The sequence below is a fragment of the Pleurodeles waltl genome, chromosome 9, assembly GCF_031143425.1.
Source record: "Pleurodeles waltl isolate 20211129_DDA chromosome 9, aPleWal1.hap1.20221129, whole genome shotgun sequence".
NCBI classification, from domain to species: domain Eukaryota; kingdom Metazoa; phylum Chordata; class Amphibia; order Caudata; family Salamandridae; genus Pleurodeles; species Pleurodeles waltl.
Window position 1 is genome coordinate 1,050,273,127 of NC_090448.1, and position 18,116 is coordinate 1,050,291,242.

General features: G+C 43.6%; 1 protein-coding gene across 1 annotated transcript in view; it reads right to left on the reverse strand.

Annotated features, from left to right (window-relative positions):
• Nucleotides 1-18,116, reverse strand: part of ABHD12B (abhydrolase domain containing 12B) — a 328,971-nt gene that overhangs the window by 41,737 nt on the left and 269,118 nt on the right. Inside the window, exon 10 of the mRNA XM_069208676.1 lies at nucleotides 4,526-4,608. Coding sequence (XP_069064777.1) covers nucleotides 4,526-4,608 — 83 coding nt within the window. The remainder of the gene's footprint in view (nucleotides 1-4,525; nucleotides 4,609-18,116) is intronic.

The window sequence follows — 18,116 nt, forward strand, 5'->3', positions numbered from 1 at the left end:
TCACCCTAGACAGTGACACAAAGGGAGCTGGGGTGTAGTCTGCATTTCCTGATGAACCATCTGTGCTAGGAGAGAGGGGAGGAGTGGTCACCTACACCTGAAAGGGCTGTGCCTGTCCTCACACAATGCAGTCTCCGACCCCCTGGTGAGTGTCTGGGACCTTTCCTGGGCAAGGCAGGATTTCACATTCCAAAGAAACTTTACTTTGAAGTAGGCTTACTTCAAAGGACAAATTGGGTATAAGAAGGGCACCTAAAACCACAGACTTTAGAACACTTCAGGAAACAAGAGGAACCTCTGCCTGGAGAAGAACTGAAGAGTTGAGGAGAAGTGCTGCCCTGCCTGTGACTGTGCTTTGTGGAGCTATCCTGCAGTTGCTGCTTCTGCCAGAGTAGGAGGGCAAAGACTGGAATTTGTGTGCCTTCCTTCTTGTGAAGAAATCTCCAAGGGCTTGATTTAGAGCTTGCCTCCTGTTGTTTGAAGTCTCAGGGACATCAAAGACTTCTCTCTGCCAGCACCTGGAGTCTCTGGAGAGACTCCTGCTCTGACAAGTGATGCCCTATTCAGTCCCTGGGCCCTTGAAAGGAAAGCTGATGGAAATCCAAGGAAACCGACTTCGGACCGCCGCCGCTGCTGAATCCGGTGACGCCGCCTGCACCCAACTCCGTGATCTTCGCTAGAGCGTGACGATCTTCGCAGGCCAGGCGCCGCTGCAGCCCCGCTGAAGTCCGCGACTCCGTGGAAGTCGCAGCACCATGTCGTGACCGACGCCACTCGAAGTGCGCGGATTCAATGTTTCGCACAGACGCCGCGATCCCCAACTTCGCGCATCGGCTTGTTTTCACTCTTCACCAAAAGGTACTGTACTTGGGGGTCTACGCTACTCTGTGTCCGGCGCCGCTGGTGCCGGCTTGTTGGGAACGACTCCGTCACAACGCAGTGTTAACACCTCATCGAAGCATTTTGTGTTTCTAAGCGCTATTTTGGAGTTTAATCTTTAAAAATTCATAACTTGACTTGTGTATGTCGGATTTTTTTGTCGTTTTGGTCTTGTTTTGTTTAGATAAATATTTCCTATTTTTCTAAACTGGTGTTGTGTCATTTTGTAGCGTTCTCATTAAGTTACTGTGTGTGTTGGTACAAATACTTTACACCTAGCACTCTGAAGTTAAGCCTACTGCTCTGCCAAGCTGCCAAGGGGGTAAGCACGGGTTAGCTGAGGGTGATTCTTTTTTACCCTGACTAGAGTGAGGGTCCTTGCTTGAACAGGGGGTAACCTGACTGTCAACCAAAGACCCCAATTTTTTAAATAATGTTCTACCCCAAGAGGTTTTTCTAAAAAATGTAACGGGTCAGAGAGAACGGAATTACCCATCTCACATTATATGTTGGTTTATATTTTGGAAATTCTGATCATAATTCTGGAGGTTGAGAAAAATCCTGGAGGATGATAAAAGTGTTAGAGTTTGTATATCAAACAATGTGGTTAAAAAATAATGTGGTTGCTGAAAGAAATCTGATACTTTGGGGGTGATTTTAACCTTGGCGGACGGCGGAGGCCGTCCGCCAAGGTACCGCCGCCAAATGACCGCACCGCGGTCAAAAGACCGCGGCGGCCATTCAAACATTTCCTCTGGGCCGGTGGGCGCTCTCCAAAAGAGCGCCCGCCGGCCCAGAGGAAATGCCCCTGCAACGAGGACGCCGGCTCAGAATTGAGCCGGCGTACTTGCAGGGGTGCGACGGGTGCAGTTGCACCCGTCGCGTATTTCAGTGTCTGCAAAGCAGACACTGAAATACTTTGTGGGGCCCTCTTATGGGGGCCCCTGCAGTGCCCATGCCATTGGCATGGGCACTGCAGGGGCCCCCAGGGGCCCCGCGGCACCCCCTACCGCCATCCTGTTCATGGCGGGTTTCCCGCCATGAACAGGATGGCGGAACGGGGTGTCTGAATCCTCATGGCGGCGGAGCGCGCTCCGCCGCCATGGAGGATTCACTGGGGCAGCGGTAAACCGGCGGGAGACCGCCGGTTTACCCTTTCTGACCGCGGCTGAACCGCCGCGGTCAGAATGCCCTCGGGAGCACCGCCTGCCTGTTGGCGGTGCTCCCGTGGTCGGTGACCCTGGCGGTCACCGGCCGCCAGGGTCAGAATGACCCCCTAAGTCTGATTTCCTCAGGACAAACATCAGCTGGGCTGCAGCGCTGTGAGTATGTTGTAATCCTGTAGGCTTTTTTGATAGCCCTAGGTAAACTACATGGCAGAAGACAATCCTTGCATGAATGAAGGCTTTTATCACCATGGTCTTGTGCAGGAAAGTAAGGCATGGTATTTTACTTTGCAGCTGTTTTAAATGTAAGAAGTGGAATTTTCAAGGCTGCTGACATCTGGTGACCCGCTGATACCTCACGGTCAATAACAACTGCAAGGTGTTTGTGCTGCTGAGACCGTTAACGGACAGGGAACCAGGCTAACAAAGGATGCCATTTCAGAGGTTGGGTGGGTTTTAGTTAATAGAATCTTCATTTTGGATTGGTTTAACTTCAGGTAATTGTGGCAAAGGTCACACCCAGTTCCACCAGGTGGAGGGTCAGATTGTGCCTATACACATTAAAAAGGAGATACAGCTAAGCCCTAGAGAGAAGACACCAAGGCACCAGTTTCTTCTCAAATACTGAGTGTGAGAGAAAGACAAGATTTAACCTATCCAGGTTGGACTCTTATCTGTAAGTCAGACAGGCAAGATAACAAGATGTTGTGGTCATAACATCTATCACCTATCTGTTCTATCATTCATACGGCCCAACCTCATCACCCAAGCTCTAAAAATCACTTCACTGGTTGCCTCTCAAACAAATAATTGAGGTCAAAAACCCTGTGGCATGTATAGAAATAACTGCACAATTGATTAGTTTCTTCTGGGCCAACGAGATGCCTACAGTTGGTCTCGCTCAACCGTCTAGCACTGCACCTATCAAGACAAATGATTCGGGTAAAGAGCTCTCCACAATCAAGGCTCACCACTCTGAAACTCTATTCCACTGCATCTCCACATCAAATCCAACAATAGTTCCTTTTCAAAACATCTAAGGACTCTCTTCCTGTTTTACCCCTGAATGATTCATTCCTATTGCCTCCTTTCCCCTCTCCTGATTGATGCTCCCGGAAATCTCTATAGAGTCCTCTGCCCGCAGAAGTAAGTTACAACAGCACTACAAATAAACAAAAATAATGTTTCAGTGTGTGCTTCATACTGTGGGGATAAAGGCCTATTGAGACACTGGGGGATATCTAAAGAGACATATGCACAGGTGCAACTGACTATCATCAGCATAATTATGACACCACATTATGAAGACTGATGACATGCATGGGGCTTAAAAGCTAAAGTTGAAAAGCCAGAGCGAGTGCACTGTACATGCTGGATTCAGATAACTATCAAGCTCTGGCCAAGCAAATAGGTCTGGCTTGCATTTTGAGTCCCAACCAAAACATGTTAAAAAGACCACAGCAGTGAATAAAGGCTTGTAGATTCTGGCCCCCTGGTATTCCACTACCAGATACCAGCCAACTCATATCAAGGGCATCAGTTTGGTCATCACAACTTCTAACCTGCAGGTCATGGGTTTCAATTAGGGCAGGTAAACCTCAGTCTTCCATCATTAAGAAGTTGATCAAATTAGGACCATTTTGTGGTAAAGACAACACCTATTTTAACAAGCAAATTGCAGGATTCAAAGTGAATAGATAGATCAGTTTATAATTATTTACTACCCAATTCAGGTGGACCTTTTTTACTCACTTTTGAAAGATGAAAATTAAAAATATGATCCTTGTGCACACCTGAACTTTAAGCCTGCAACCTTCATTCAGATCTATGTCGCATGCTCATTAACTCAAACAAGTTATCCGGTCTCTGAAAAGTCATAAATAGGTTTATTATCCTTTCGCCGACCAAACACCCAACTTTTATAACTCCTAAATTCTTTTGTTGTTTTACATTTGGATTGGTTTGTTTTTCAAAACTTTTGGGATATCAAACATATCAGTTGGGTGTGTTTATGGGATCCACATTTTTGACATCAGGATTAGAGAACAAGGGCCCAGACACACCCCTGCGTCGTCGAGAAGATCTGCAAAATGCACAATAACTGCACTTTTGCGATATTTATTTTTAACCTGTGAATATGTTATCCAAAATCTGGCTTTAGTGTCCAACGCTAACATCAAAGATAATAAAATTAGTGTAACGCTTGGAATTCTCATAATAATTTCCTCTTAGATAGTATTCGAACCATTGTGTAATGCAGCCCTAATGATGATTTTATGAACATATGTTTTAGATTTATTTTGTATATATGCCGAGACTAATTTATATTGATCTCTAACCTCAATACAATCTGACTATTGATGACGACGAAGTTTGGTTCCAACATCCAATTCTTTAAAAACTCTCATGTTAGTTCCGTGCAGAGATTCAAGATTACATGCAACAAATTAAAACAAATAGGCGAATTGTAGTTAACTTACTTTTCATCATTACGGAAAGTAATGTTGTTAAGTGCAGGTGTTTCGAGAATAAAATATTCAAATCCAGGAAAAAATCGATAAAGCTAAGGAAAAATGTTTGACAAGGAAGTTTGTTAGCTCGCCTCATATGAAGGACAATAAAGAAACATCAATATAAAAAAAAAAAAAAAAAAACCACGCATTTTCTCACTTGGGGGACACAGCAACTAAAATGCCTTTACAGTGACTGCTAGTTACGTGATGGCACCCACTTTCTTACTCTTTCCCTCTTCAACTGCAACGGCGCATCAAGGCTCCTGTTAACATGTTATGAAAATAATAATTGTGGGAGTTTTAAATATGTTTATTGTAAGTTACTCGGATGAAACAAACGGAAGTAACCGATAACCCATCTATCGTTTACTTATCAGGTAAACACGCCATCAACTAGCGATAGCCACACACAATGCAGGCCGGTAGATTCCATACACCCCAGTACATAGAGAAAATAACAAACACAGAAACATGCAAACATTACACGTGAAATAGTGAAATAATTATTTAAAAGACAATTCAAAAACATGGGTAGACAACAACAAATTAATCTATTTTTCGAATGTTATCCCATCCGATCTCTGCTTATTTCTTCTTTGTCAACAACGAGATCACAAGTACACCCTGCCTTACACAACCTAGTTCTCTCTTGCATCCGGTGACACCCGTGCTGGTGTGTAGACCCCTCTTTGAATCCTAGTGGTTGACGTCGACAGTGGCTGTAGCTACCAATTTGGTATCGCTGTGTGTGATTTATTTAAAATATTCATGTTTCCTTTAACACATTTTCCTGCATGTCAGTTTAAGTAAGGCCTGGCTGGGCGGAGGACGGGCGGGGTGTTTGAATGTCTCCCATGTGCAGGTTTCGAAAGTAGCAGTGAAGGCTAATGGAAGCGACGTCTAAACTTTTATATGTTTCTAAACTTCATACATATTATGGCAGATATGCTGTATATTGTTCCCTTGCTGGAAAGAACGTAATGACAATAATTTGTAACGTTTGAATCAGTGCTTTAAATGGAAAAATAGAAGTGCAGGTACTCTGTACCAGAGTACCTGCTTGTAATACATAGCATACAGATAATATGATCTCAATAGGTCATTTCCGTATAGGGCCAATGCCATGCTTGAAATTTCAGAGACTAGGCCTAGGTATGTTTTTGGTGCCCTATTTTTCTGTTAGGCCTTGGCAAAGTTGGGAAAGTCGTCTTCCTTTGAAGTGGAGGGGGCTGAACTGAGGGTTGGGAGGTGTGTGTCTGCAGCAAGGTCCGATCATTTTGCATATTTTATTCAAGGAACTCTGGAGAATATGTTGTGCCATGCACAAGGCCAGATCATACTGCCATAAAAGTAGGAGGAAGGAAGCGCTGGAGTTTTATTAGGGCAGGTTTAGGTATTGTACAAGTGCTTGGTTTGTAAATAAAAGGTGCCGGTGGTCAAAGCTCTCCTCTTAAACACGCGGCTGCTGCAATTAAAAGTGCGAGCACATAATACTGAGGCAGCGTAATCCTGAAGCCACCTCGGGCCTCTTCAGTTCATTTACAGCCACTCCCTGTCCCTTCAGCTCACTCTGTCAGTTTTCTGCTTTTCCCATTCCTGACGCTTTTTCGTTTTGCTCTTCCTTGTCTTTCCCACGTGTCTTTTGCTCGCAGTAAATGCCTGAGACAGAAAACTAAGCGCCGGCCCTCAAAAATAAGTGCCGGTGCTAGGCACCGGAAACAACAAGCACAAATTAAGCACTGTATTGTACCAATTAAAAACCCATGCTTTTGTCACTGCAAGGAGAGAAAATCTGCTTTGAACGGAAGAAGAGTGAATCTGTTTACTGTATTGGGGCCTATAGGGATAGTTGGTTCCTTATGTGGAGGAACTTGCTCCAAGACACCAGTGCTGTAGATTTTCTGCAGAGCTACGAATGACCTGACCTTTTAATGTGGTGTACCAGCCTAAAAAAAACTTGCCTTAGCACTGTGAGCCGAGATAAGTCTGGCCAGAAGGACCTGGTGCTCGGACAGCCTGATAAGTAGATCAGCTTCAGTGGAACCTACCCTGAAGAAATCTATACACCACCTGTGGATTTTTCCACATCCCTCTATCTCTTATCTCCTATTTTTTAAATTAATTTAATTTTAATTTGTTACCTTTTAAGCCACATGCTTTTCAACTTTACAATCTTTATTTTGTTTGGCGTTGTGATGCACTTACCACCCAAAGATTTTTCTCTGAGAAAGCCTTGTTAATTAGGCCACACTATGAAAATAGTGAACCACGGTATTCCTTACAAAAACATTTTTACTCTCTGTACCACATTTTCTGGCCTTGTCAAAGGCCGGTCACATCAAAACTTTGGACTCTCTCCCTACAGCCAAACTTTCACATTCTGTCCATTCTTAATAACTGAAATCTAATGTTCCCAACCAAGGACATTGAATCTGTTTCACTACATTGTTGTGTTTAACGTTCAACTCCTGTTTGGACAATGTAAAATATCTTGACAAATTCACTTCTACTTTGTGGCCTATGATGCCTAATTTAATAACGTCTCTAGAACTCCAATGCATTCTTTCACAATTAAGACGGAATCTTGCAGCCCTAAATACTACAACTTTTAATGAAAATCAATTGAACCTACAAGAGATTGCAGTGACCATTAACTTTCATTAAGCTATAGAACTGTATCATCAATGTACAATTGACAGACAATTTTTTACAATTTCAAAGGAAGGAACAAGGACCAAAATTGTTGACAAAATCTGTTCATTTCCGTTATGTCCGAGATGACAGAAAAGTCAAAGTTTTGTGAAAAGCTGATGGGGAACGCACATATTTCTTTATATCTCAAGTAGATGTGTATAAAAATAAAAAGGATACATAATGGAAAGAAAAGCCATTGTTAAACTATTGGTCTGTTATCCCTGGCACTGAAGGACACATTGTTAGGCAGATGCTCACATGTGATCATCCAGGTGATCATCCACAACGGCGCAAGAGAGCCAGTGGCTAACCCATAATGTATGCTGGGGTGGGAGGAAGCAAAATGTGAATTTCAATTGAATAGATTATTGGAAGAAGGGTGACACAAAGCCCTTTTATGTATATACGTATATATGTATTCTTATATTTTTAATTTAAGTTTCTTTGTTTTAATACATGACGTTGCTCAGAAACCTAAAGCTGTCTCTAGGATACACCATTAAAATCCAACATTTCACTGCAATACGCAAAGGCTATTTACAGATGAAATCAGGGACCATTGGACCTTTGTTTACTTCACATCCCATTCCTTGCACACCCTGGATGTCCTATGCACTGTTATGATGCCAAAAATGTATTCTCTCTATTTGTTACTCAAAGACAATCTTGCTAATTGTTGAAGGCTGTGGTGCAGCTTTGCTATGGTACAAACAAGGTGGCTTCATCACTAATGTGAAGATATACAGGCCACATGGAGAAGCATGCGATTAAGACAAATGGCCTTCCTCTCTGCAGGTTGGTGACCTGGCTAAAGGCATAGTCAGAGAAGCGATTCAAAATTTCTCAGTCATCGGGCAAGGAAGCTAAAAATGATCTAACAGTCTACAAAAGCACTATGTAGCCTAAAGAGAGCACAATATTTTGTTTGAAGGGTCAGAAATATTTTCAAGCGGATCACGGATGGCCAGAGAGTGTGAAAAGTTAGGTTGTGTTAGCAGATGTCTAGACAGTTATCATGTTTGTATCCAGAAATTATGAAAACATTTAGGGGGGTAGTGGGTCTCTTACACCAACACTGGTCTCTATGTTCATATAAGTTTGAGAAATTCTTATAAATATATCTAACTACAGATTCCTCACTGCTAGAATATTCCCCCAGTGCTAGATCTGGTATTTTTCTCAGCAGTGCTCCTGCTTGCTGCTAGGTGGCAACGTGTCACTCTGCGTCGAATCATTTTGCCCGGAAGTGACTGAGTCTAGCTGCAGATAGGCACAACCCCTGCATGCTAACGTCAGTTCCTTTTTTCCATTCCACTGAATGAGGATCTAGAGCTCCACTCCTTTTTCATCAGTTGACTAACTCCTCCAAAATTATTTGCCAGTGTGCAAAGGATCAGTGTCCTCACAGAACACTACATGGTTCAAAGAGTGCCAAGATTGCTATAAAAATTGTCGGTTATAGACGCAATCTTGGCAGGAGTTAGTCAACTCTGGTGTGTGAACTCGGGGCACAACTCCAAGTCATGTGAGAAATGTGACTTCATTCACTCAAAGGCACTAAAGAGCCGTGAAGTGTTCTGTCACTGAATGCTCACAGAAGTCACAGACTCAAGTATGTCCCATTCCTGCTGAAATCTGATGATGTGGACTCATTGTTGCTCTCGAGGCCGCTCCCACGACAGACCCTCTTTGCAGCTGAGGTCATTCAGTAAGTCCAAATTAAAATCCAAGAAAAAGAGTTTAAAGCAGACTTCACCCCCATCCCATCACTCTGTCTAAAGTAAAGCTGGAATCTCATCAAGGTGCTAACGACCTCGCTCCTGATCACAGAGCCAATTCCTCAACTGGTCCCATTGCATCCCAAATTTTCAGGGCCATCATCAAAGCCAGAGATGGTCGAGGCCTTTACAGAGACCATGATGCCTCTTTCTGGCACTCCTCCAATCCCTCAGGTGCACCAACAAGCCCCAAGGATCCACAGGGGCCTCCAGTTATGTTACCGCTGGCAGGTCTACCCTCATTATAATTGCTGCCCCTCTAATACTGCTCAAAATCTGAACCAGCTTCCGCTCTGCCTCCAAGATCTGTGCCGGTTCCTTCTTCATGTATGCATGTTGATGGTGCCGGAGGTCAGGCCCTTGCTGACTTTGGTGTCCGACTCCAAACTGAATTTGTCCCAACCCCAACTGAGCTCATGCTATCACTCCACTCCAACACACCCAGCTCCCATACCTTCTGACTCAGCCAAAACATGTTCTCTCTAACATGGAGGCTCCATCACCTTTTTTGGCTTGAGCTAATGATGATAGTGATGATGGGAATGATCTACTCCCAAACTATGATGATGATGACATTTATATGGACTTGCAGGAGGCCTGTGGGCTGGATACCTCGCCTGACAAGGTTGTTTTCCGCCTTTGTTCCCCCAAAGGAGTAGAGTGCATCATTTGCCATGGACATTTGATGCGCAAATGAGGTCCGGGACCTACAGCTGCACTCAGATAAGGTCAAAACAAATGTAATCACTGAGGGTTTGCACCCTAGGCCAGCTTTATCTGAGCCATTGTTTCCACTTAACTAAGCTCTGACCGACACCCTTATGGGTATGTGGGTGAACAGGCAGGTGGCCACACACCACAGACTGGCACATATGGGTGTAATTTACTGGCTTTTATGGGGCATGCAGGCATCTTTAAAGGATATGCCATTTGATTCTGCCCTCAAATGCTTTAAAGAAAGCAAAGCTACAGCATGTTCCTTTGGAATTTCAACACCTGCTGACAATGTAATCGTCCGTCTGATCCTTCCAAGGCTACTCTACAGGGTTGGCAAATAGGCACCGCCAGGCCATGCCACCACTGCAGAAGTCCTCCCAGTCCTTTCATAGTTGTGGACTGGGGTCAAGATGACTTGGTGCAGGCCACCAGGGACACTATCCCACCCAATCCTCTACCCCTACCACTTTAGTTTACTCTTAGCTGTGCAAAGCCACTCTGTGGGAGGAAGGATCAGACATTTTCTTCAAGGGAGGCAAATTATTACATTCAACAGGCAGGTCCTCCACGTCATCCAGCTGGGCCATGCCCTATCATTCCTTTCCAACCCAAATCAGAGCAGCTTTTAGAGGGGCACCTATCCACCTTGCTGCATGCAGTTCAGGGTCTGCTGGCCATAGGGGCCACTGAGAGTATGCATTCCATGGAAACAGGGCTGGATTGTTACTCCAGTTATTTTCTTGTGCAGAAGAGGAGTGGAGGCCTATGTCCTATTTCAGATCTTTACCCTCTAACTGTCTTCCTGTGGAAGGACAATTTCAAAATGCTCACACCAGGCTAAGATTGTTTGTCCTGGATCCAGGTGACTGGATGATTGCCCTTGACCTGCAGGATGCATACTTTCATGTGCTGGTCCTGCAGTCCCACATTTTCAGTTAGCTGTGCTCAAGCTTTGGCTTTATCAATGCCCGTAGGGTGTTCTTGAAAGTGATGGTGGTGGTCGCCACACATCTTCAGAGGTTGGTGATACTAGTTTTCCCCTACAACGACAACTGGCTGTTGAAAGTGGGCTCAACAAAGTGATTCGCAGACCTTCTCCAGATAACAGCAATTTTTTAGGCATCTTTGAGCTTTCAATCAATGAGCCAATGTCAGACTTGACTCCCATACAGTCTTCCCTTAAACTAGACATGCTGCATTTCTGGGTCTTTCCTCCCTCTCAACTAAACCGGGACATTCTGACTATTCTCTCAATGTTTCAGCCTCGATCCTGGATCTCAGAGGACAGCAGTTCTAAGAATTCTTGTAATACTGGTCTCCTGCATCCTGTCTGATAACATGGCATATACAGACTCTGCAGTGGGATCTGAAGTCTCAGTGGGCCCAGCAGCAAGAAAACCTGCGCAACGCCATATGGGTTTCAGAGGAGAGTGCACAAGATCTGCAGTGGTGACTGCTCAACCGCAACCTGACTAGTGGCATGCCTCTCTCCCTTTATTAACCAGACCTGACAGTGGTGATAGATATGTTCGTGCTGGGCTGGGGAACTCATCTGGGAGAAGGGGAGATCAAAAGTCTCTGGTCTCCAGTGGAAGCCTATCTCCAGACAAACCTGTTAGAGTTGAAGGTAAACCTGGTTTGACTGCCTTCCTGCAATCCATCAAGGGGAGGCCGGTGCAGGCTCTCAAGGACAACAACACCGCCATGTGGTACTGCAACAAGCAGGGCAGAGTGAGGCGCTGAGTCCTGTGCCAATCTTTAAACACCAGGCAGACTAGCTCAGCTGGAGACACATGGTGGATCATGAATGGTGGTTGCATCCAGAGGTGGCACAGGATGTCTTCCAACAGTGGGATGAGACCTGGCTAGATTTTATAGCCACTGTCCAGAATGCACAGTGACAAAATTTCTACGTGTTGGAGTTCCCAAGACTGCTGTTTCTTGGGGATGCATCCATGCGAGAATGGAGCATGAGACTCTCATATGCCTTTCTGCCGGTGGCTCTTCTGCCATGAATTCTGAAGAAGATTTGGAACAACCTGGCCCAAGCCATCCTAATAGCTTTGTATTGGGCCAGGAGAGTGTGAACGTCTGGGCATACCTTTCTGTCATCCCACCAGGCTACGGCTTCAGGCGGATCTTCTGTCTTAGCAGCAGGGTGTGGATTTGCACCTGAAACTGCACAATCTACACCTCCATGCATGAAGATTGACTGGTGGCATTTGACTCCATCTGATCTACCTCCTGGGGTGGTGAATGTCATCTAGGCATCCCTCTACAACATATATTTACAGAATAAACTGGGGGACATTTGAGGCCTGGTGTGGAGTCTGCAATGCACCCCCCCCCCAAAAGCTCAACTGTCAGATGTTTTGTGGTTGTTTTATCTTTCGTTTGGCAAGGTCTTGCAGTGGGCACCATTAAATGATATTTGTTAGACCTTTCAGCCTTTTGCGTTTGCCAGATCAAGAGTCCATGTTTACATCATCTGTTGTTAAGTGGCTCATTAAATGTTTGATGCACATTTTCCCTCCCAAATCGTTTGTAATAAAACAGTGGAATCTTAATTTGGTCCTGATGTTTCTCATGTGTTTCAACTTTGAGCCAATGCAACACTGCTTGTTGCATCTTCTGACTCGCACAAAACATCTTCCTCATTGCGATCACTTCAGTTTGTCATGTTAGTGAGCTCCAGGCTCTATCAGTGCAGCTGCCATATATGACTTTCTAACAGGACAAACTGACGTTGAGGACCATGGTGGCCTTTTTGCCGAAATGTATGTCACATTTTCACATTTGGCAATCCATTACAATCCCAACTTTCTTGGCTCTGCCGCATCCTGCAATAAGAAGAGAAGAGACTCCTTCAGTATGAACCTAAAAGAGCCTCAAGTTTTTACTTAGATTGAACCAAAGACCATTGGGTAGACAATCAGTTTTTGTGGGATTTTTTGGGGCAAAGAAAGGTCAGGTGGTGCAGAAAAGGTCTTTGTCAAGGTGAATAGTCCTCTGCATTAAGGTTGGCTAAACAAAGGCCATGAAGCAGCTTCTGGAAGGATTAATACTAATTTCACCAGAACAAAGGCTGCTATTACTGCGCTTCTATGTTTAGTGCCCTTTCTTGATATCTGCCAGGCCACAACAAGGGCGTTAGGGCACACGTTCATGAAGCACTACTGCCTAGACAGTCAGGTCTGATAGGAGGAGTATGTCACCTATTTAATCCTGCAGGACAGGACTATTTGATTGAGTCCACTCTACATACCGTCCACCTGGAGAGGTACTGCTTTGGTGTCCTAACGGTGAGGAATCTGGGGTTAGACGTATTCAGCACAATTTCTTTCAGAAACACTCTTTCTAGTGACTCCTCACTGCCCTCCCAACTCCCTCTTCTGTGGAGTGGCCTCTTTTTACCATCTAAATTCTTCCTAATTTAGAGCCATGCACACTGATACCTCCATTTGCTTTGTGCTTCGCGTCCCAGGACGCGGAAAGCGCCCATCAACAAACTGACATCAGCGCATAGGGATAACACCTACCGGCATAGGGGAGCACTGTTGTGAAGATTTCCAGATCCAGTCTGGTGCTTGGGGAATATTCTGTAGGTGGAGAATCAGTGGTTAGATGGACTATCCACCAGATGGAAAGGTAAGTAACTTGGTCTTTTGTAGCCACTGATGCTTTAGCGCTCTTCCTATACTGAGTTCCCCGGAGCACGAAAGAGCTTAGTACAGCACATGCATGTATAAGACTGATACGCTATATCAGGTCAATTAACAAATAAAACACACAAAAAACGAAAAACGTATTTATATTTAAATGAAAATCCTTTAAATGTTTGCAGTTTATATGTAGTTCACAAAGCAACTTTTTTACTTATTGGTTCAACTAGACTTAGTGCATGTATTAGTGTTTGGTCAGGTGATGTTCTAATTAATAGTTGAGCAGTACAATACGTGAAAACTGTGATTTAGCCATAGTTAAGTCTGTGACAGGGCAGCTAGCTAACAGACCTTATGTGTTCAACAGAAAAAAAAGAGCTTCCAGAAGCACTAATGAAAAAAGGGTCACTGGCTCAATTCCCATGCTGCTTTTCTAGAGCACAGCGCTTGATCATGAAGAAACGGTTTGCTTCTGCTGTAAAAGAGTGAGTGTACTTTTTGCCTAGCGGGAAACCTTATATTTAATACAGCAGAACCAATGGGAACAAGCAAATGGTCAAGGCTGTAGGCCTGGTCTGATATTGATTGTATGCCAGAAAATCTACTTTTTAAAATTTTGCTAACACAATAGCGTAGCAAAAATACTGACAGCCAAAATACAAGACTGTAAGTATATCTGGTAACTATTGATTGTCTATTCATAACTCCACATCTGTGTACCTTGGAGATATATGTATACATCATCAAGATACATATATATGGAGTTAAGCATATTAAATGTACAAATACCTTTATTTAGTTACCTTGTTGATATTAATCTTGTTGCTATTTTTTGATATGATATTGTCATAGCACAATTATAATTACCTGATATACTGGTACCATACCGGCATTTATAGCTGGATTGGTATTACAATGTGTTGAACTCGATACAGAGGAATTTTGTTACATGGAATCTCACAAATTATCATAATCACCAACTGTTTTGACATTAGTTACCCCCTCACCCACCTCACAAACTGTGGAGATGGAATATTTGCACTGTTATAATCCTTGTTAGGCTCCCATCAGGCAGGCTGTCTATTGTTTTGCCAACTATAATTCTGTACAAGATTACAATTTTATGACTGTCTACCTGAAGATTGTCTTATGGGAAAGCTGACGCTCAATATAGCTGTCCCAAGTTGGCATTGTGACAAATCACCAAGGGCGGCCCCTCTATGGGGGTGGAGGAGCGTCGCTCCCCGCCAGCAGTGACAGCTGCAAAACCTTTACAAGGAAACGGGCCATGGGGGTGACGTGCTCTGAGGGGGAGTGCTGAGGGAGTGCCAAGCACTCCCACTCAGAGAACATGTGTGTTTGCCAAACACACATGCGTACAGGGCTCTCTCCAGCCCAGCAACAGTGTTGCTGGGCTGGAGAGAGCCTGCACAGGCTCCCAGTCTGCCTGGGAGCACCCTGGCTGGGCGCTCCCAGATAATCCTGACGCTGCTTTGAGCAGCATCAGGATTGGCCGCAGCGCGGGAGCCAAGATACGTTTATTTTTATTTATTTTTTAACATTTTATTACAATACCTACAACCCCACCCCTGCCCCGCCCCTTCAACAGTTCTGACCTTTTTATTATGAAAATGTAGGACATAAGCAGGGGGCTTCACATATTTAATATGAAAATAATATGTTAAAACAAATTGCCTTTAATTTTCAATTGTTAGTCTGACTTGTCAAAACCTGTAGACAGTTTATTTTGTTACATTTAAGCTCACATATTACTTTAGTAAGGCAAAAGTTTTAGTATTGATGTTCCCACTTGACAAACCACACAGGCAGAAAATATGCAGTGTGAGGCATCCTTAGAAGGTCTTTTGGTGAGCACTCTTCTGTCACTGGTCTTTTAGGCTGTATGCCTGACAGCACAGAACAAGAGGCAGCATGTCAGCCCACTTCAGAACATAAAAAACGAGTGTACCTCAGTTCCAGGCTCGTGGGCCTGTCTTTTAGTTTTCCTTTTTCTTTTTTTTTATGAATCCTGTTCTATTTCTTTCCATCTCAATTGTTTAATTTAAGTGTACTGTTGCTCCACATAACGTTCTACTGCACCACTCTCTTGCTGCTCATTTCAGCAGCAGTGCACACCCTGCATGGCCATTTCTTCTAAATCAGGCAGCCATCTTGGAATTGCACTGTCCATGGTGCATTATTGTTTTACTGTTTCAAGATGACCAATACTTTGCTTCAAAATGTGGTGGCCTTATTTACATTTTTAAATAATGATACACTAAGTGCAAAACAATGGCAAATCTACCTCATGGTACTGTGTTATTCTAATTTTTTATTACCAACACACACCAGCCATATTTTGGTAGTGAGATGTATTATTTTTTTGTATCTTTATTATTTTAATTTTATTTCAAGACGGAGGCTCCTATTTTGCTTTCTAATCTTGCTTTTTTTTCTATAGCAGCAGTCAAGAACATAAAACTACAACTTCCAAAAGGCTTAGCACATGCTAGCCAATGGGAGAAAAACAATGCTCATCGTAACCAATCACAAACCAACAGAATGTATAAGGTACTGCTTGACTGTGAACATCCCTCCTTTCTTGCAGCTCGCAGTCAAATAAGTACCTTTCTGTGTTTTCAGACTGTATTCAGATAAATATGTAGTATTATTATTATGGTTGCTTAATTAACATTGTATCTGTATTGTTCAAGGGTGTCTCCCGCTCTTCATTTCCTCTTCTCTCCACTGTGCGCTTGCGGCGCACTCAGCTTCTGCTACTTCACCGCCATATCTGTAATGGCTTCATTGTACTGCACTTACTTATTTTAGTCGCGGCTTGAGGCTCCTGCTATGCTTTGCTTTATCTGCTGGAGAACGCAGCTTATTAACAACCTTTCTCCCCTCCGGCTATATCGGGAGTCACGCCTGAGCTTTCCCCTCACTCTAGAGAGGCTCTGTGACGTCACAGAGGGGCGCAGCCTATTCCCCACCTTCCTTTCATATCTCCTGTTTCTTGTGAGCAAGTACACGCCCGAAGGTGTGTTTATCTATTATTTACACTCCCCTTCGAGTTTCTACCTGAAAGTTAACCCTTTGTTCACTTTCCTCCATATTGTCTGCATACAACATGGAAATTGACAGCTCCCCTTTATTACATGAAGTGGATGAGGAAGCATTAAAAAATGATTTGAATGATTTTATTTGTTCTTCCGCTGTGGAGGCCATTGCAGCTTCCATGGAAAAAATGTCCAAAACATAGAAATTCTATGAAAAACATGATGTCACAGACTTAATGGCCTATTCTGTGGGGGAAAGCAGAAAACAAACATTTCTATCTTTGCCTTCTAAAAAAAAGAAAGCCATGTCATCTATAGTTGAAGACTAGTAAGGTTCCCTCACACCAGAACCAGGACAACATGCCTCCCAGGCCTACTTCAAAGGAGGGGAATTTCTTAGCCAACACTGCGTGTAAGTCTAAAACAAAGAACATTCAGGATGCACCCCAAAAATGAATGATCTCAAACATATTAGATAATGATGACAACATTGGGGATGTAGATAATGACACAGACACTTTGGGATTGACGATCCTTCTTGTTCTCCTCCTCCTCCTCCTAAAAAAATCAAAGGTGGATCCCTTTCTGGCCAAGACTGTTCTGGATGCTGAAGGGACTCCTATGTTTGTTTCCTCCCTTATCTGTCACCCTACTTCTACTGAATGGTTTCCTGCTTCCCATATGGGGGATTATATCTCAAGTTTTCACCAACCCCTAGATAAGCCAGCCAGGAGTAAATTAAGATCCAAGTGCCCCAGGACATCTCTTTCTTCTAACATTTCTTCCACACCATCTATTCACCAGTTGTTAATGACTTTCTTTTCAAAATTTGGGAAAGACCCTCGTAAGAGTGTGACAAGGACTGGTCTTCTTGTCAAGACAAACTTCTGGGTATAGGAGGCCCACTTACTTGCATATTTGATATGGCGGAATCCACTAAATAGGACAACACAGAAATGGCAATTCTGCAATAACATATGAAAGGTGCAAAGGTCTACTCTTAAAGTTGGACCCCAAACTGGCTAATCTGATAAGTTTTATGGAGACTCCTTCATCAAGGACCTCAACAGATAAGTTTCTACTTCCTCTTCTATTAACAAAGCTCAACAATCACAATCGCTGAAAAAAGTCTTTTCCCAGCTGGTTTTTCAAGGGCCGGTAGAGGCAGGAGCCATTTTAGCAGCCAGGCCTTCCGTAATCAGGAATCCAGAGGCTCCTTCAACAACTCTTACAACTATCAAGACTACAAGCTGCAATTCTATTCTCAAAGAGGCAGAGGTTTCAGAGGTCTTGGACCAAAAAAAATCCTGAAATTCCAATCAACAAGGTGGATCTTCCTTCTAGCCATCCTCCTGTGGAGGGTCACCTTCACTTATTTCTCACAAAATGGCAAACAATAACGGCAGTTCCCTGGGTTCTAGACACAATTCAAGGTTATCATATAGAATTCTACACCCCACCTTTCCAAAAAGTCTTTCCTCCTCCTCCTCCTCCAAAATTTTCATCAGATATCGAAAATCTAATATTTTTAGAAATCCAATCCCTCCTTCAAAAACAAGCAATTCAGATCTCGTCTCCAGACCTCTCAGGGTTTTTGAGTTCTCTGTTCTTGGTGCAGAAAAGGAACAACAATCCCTATACATCCGAC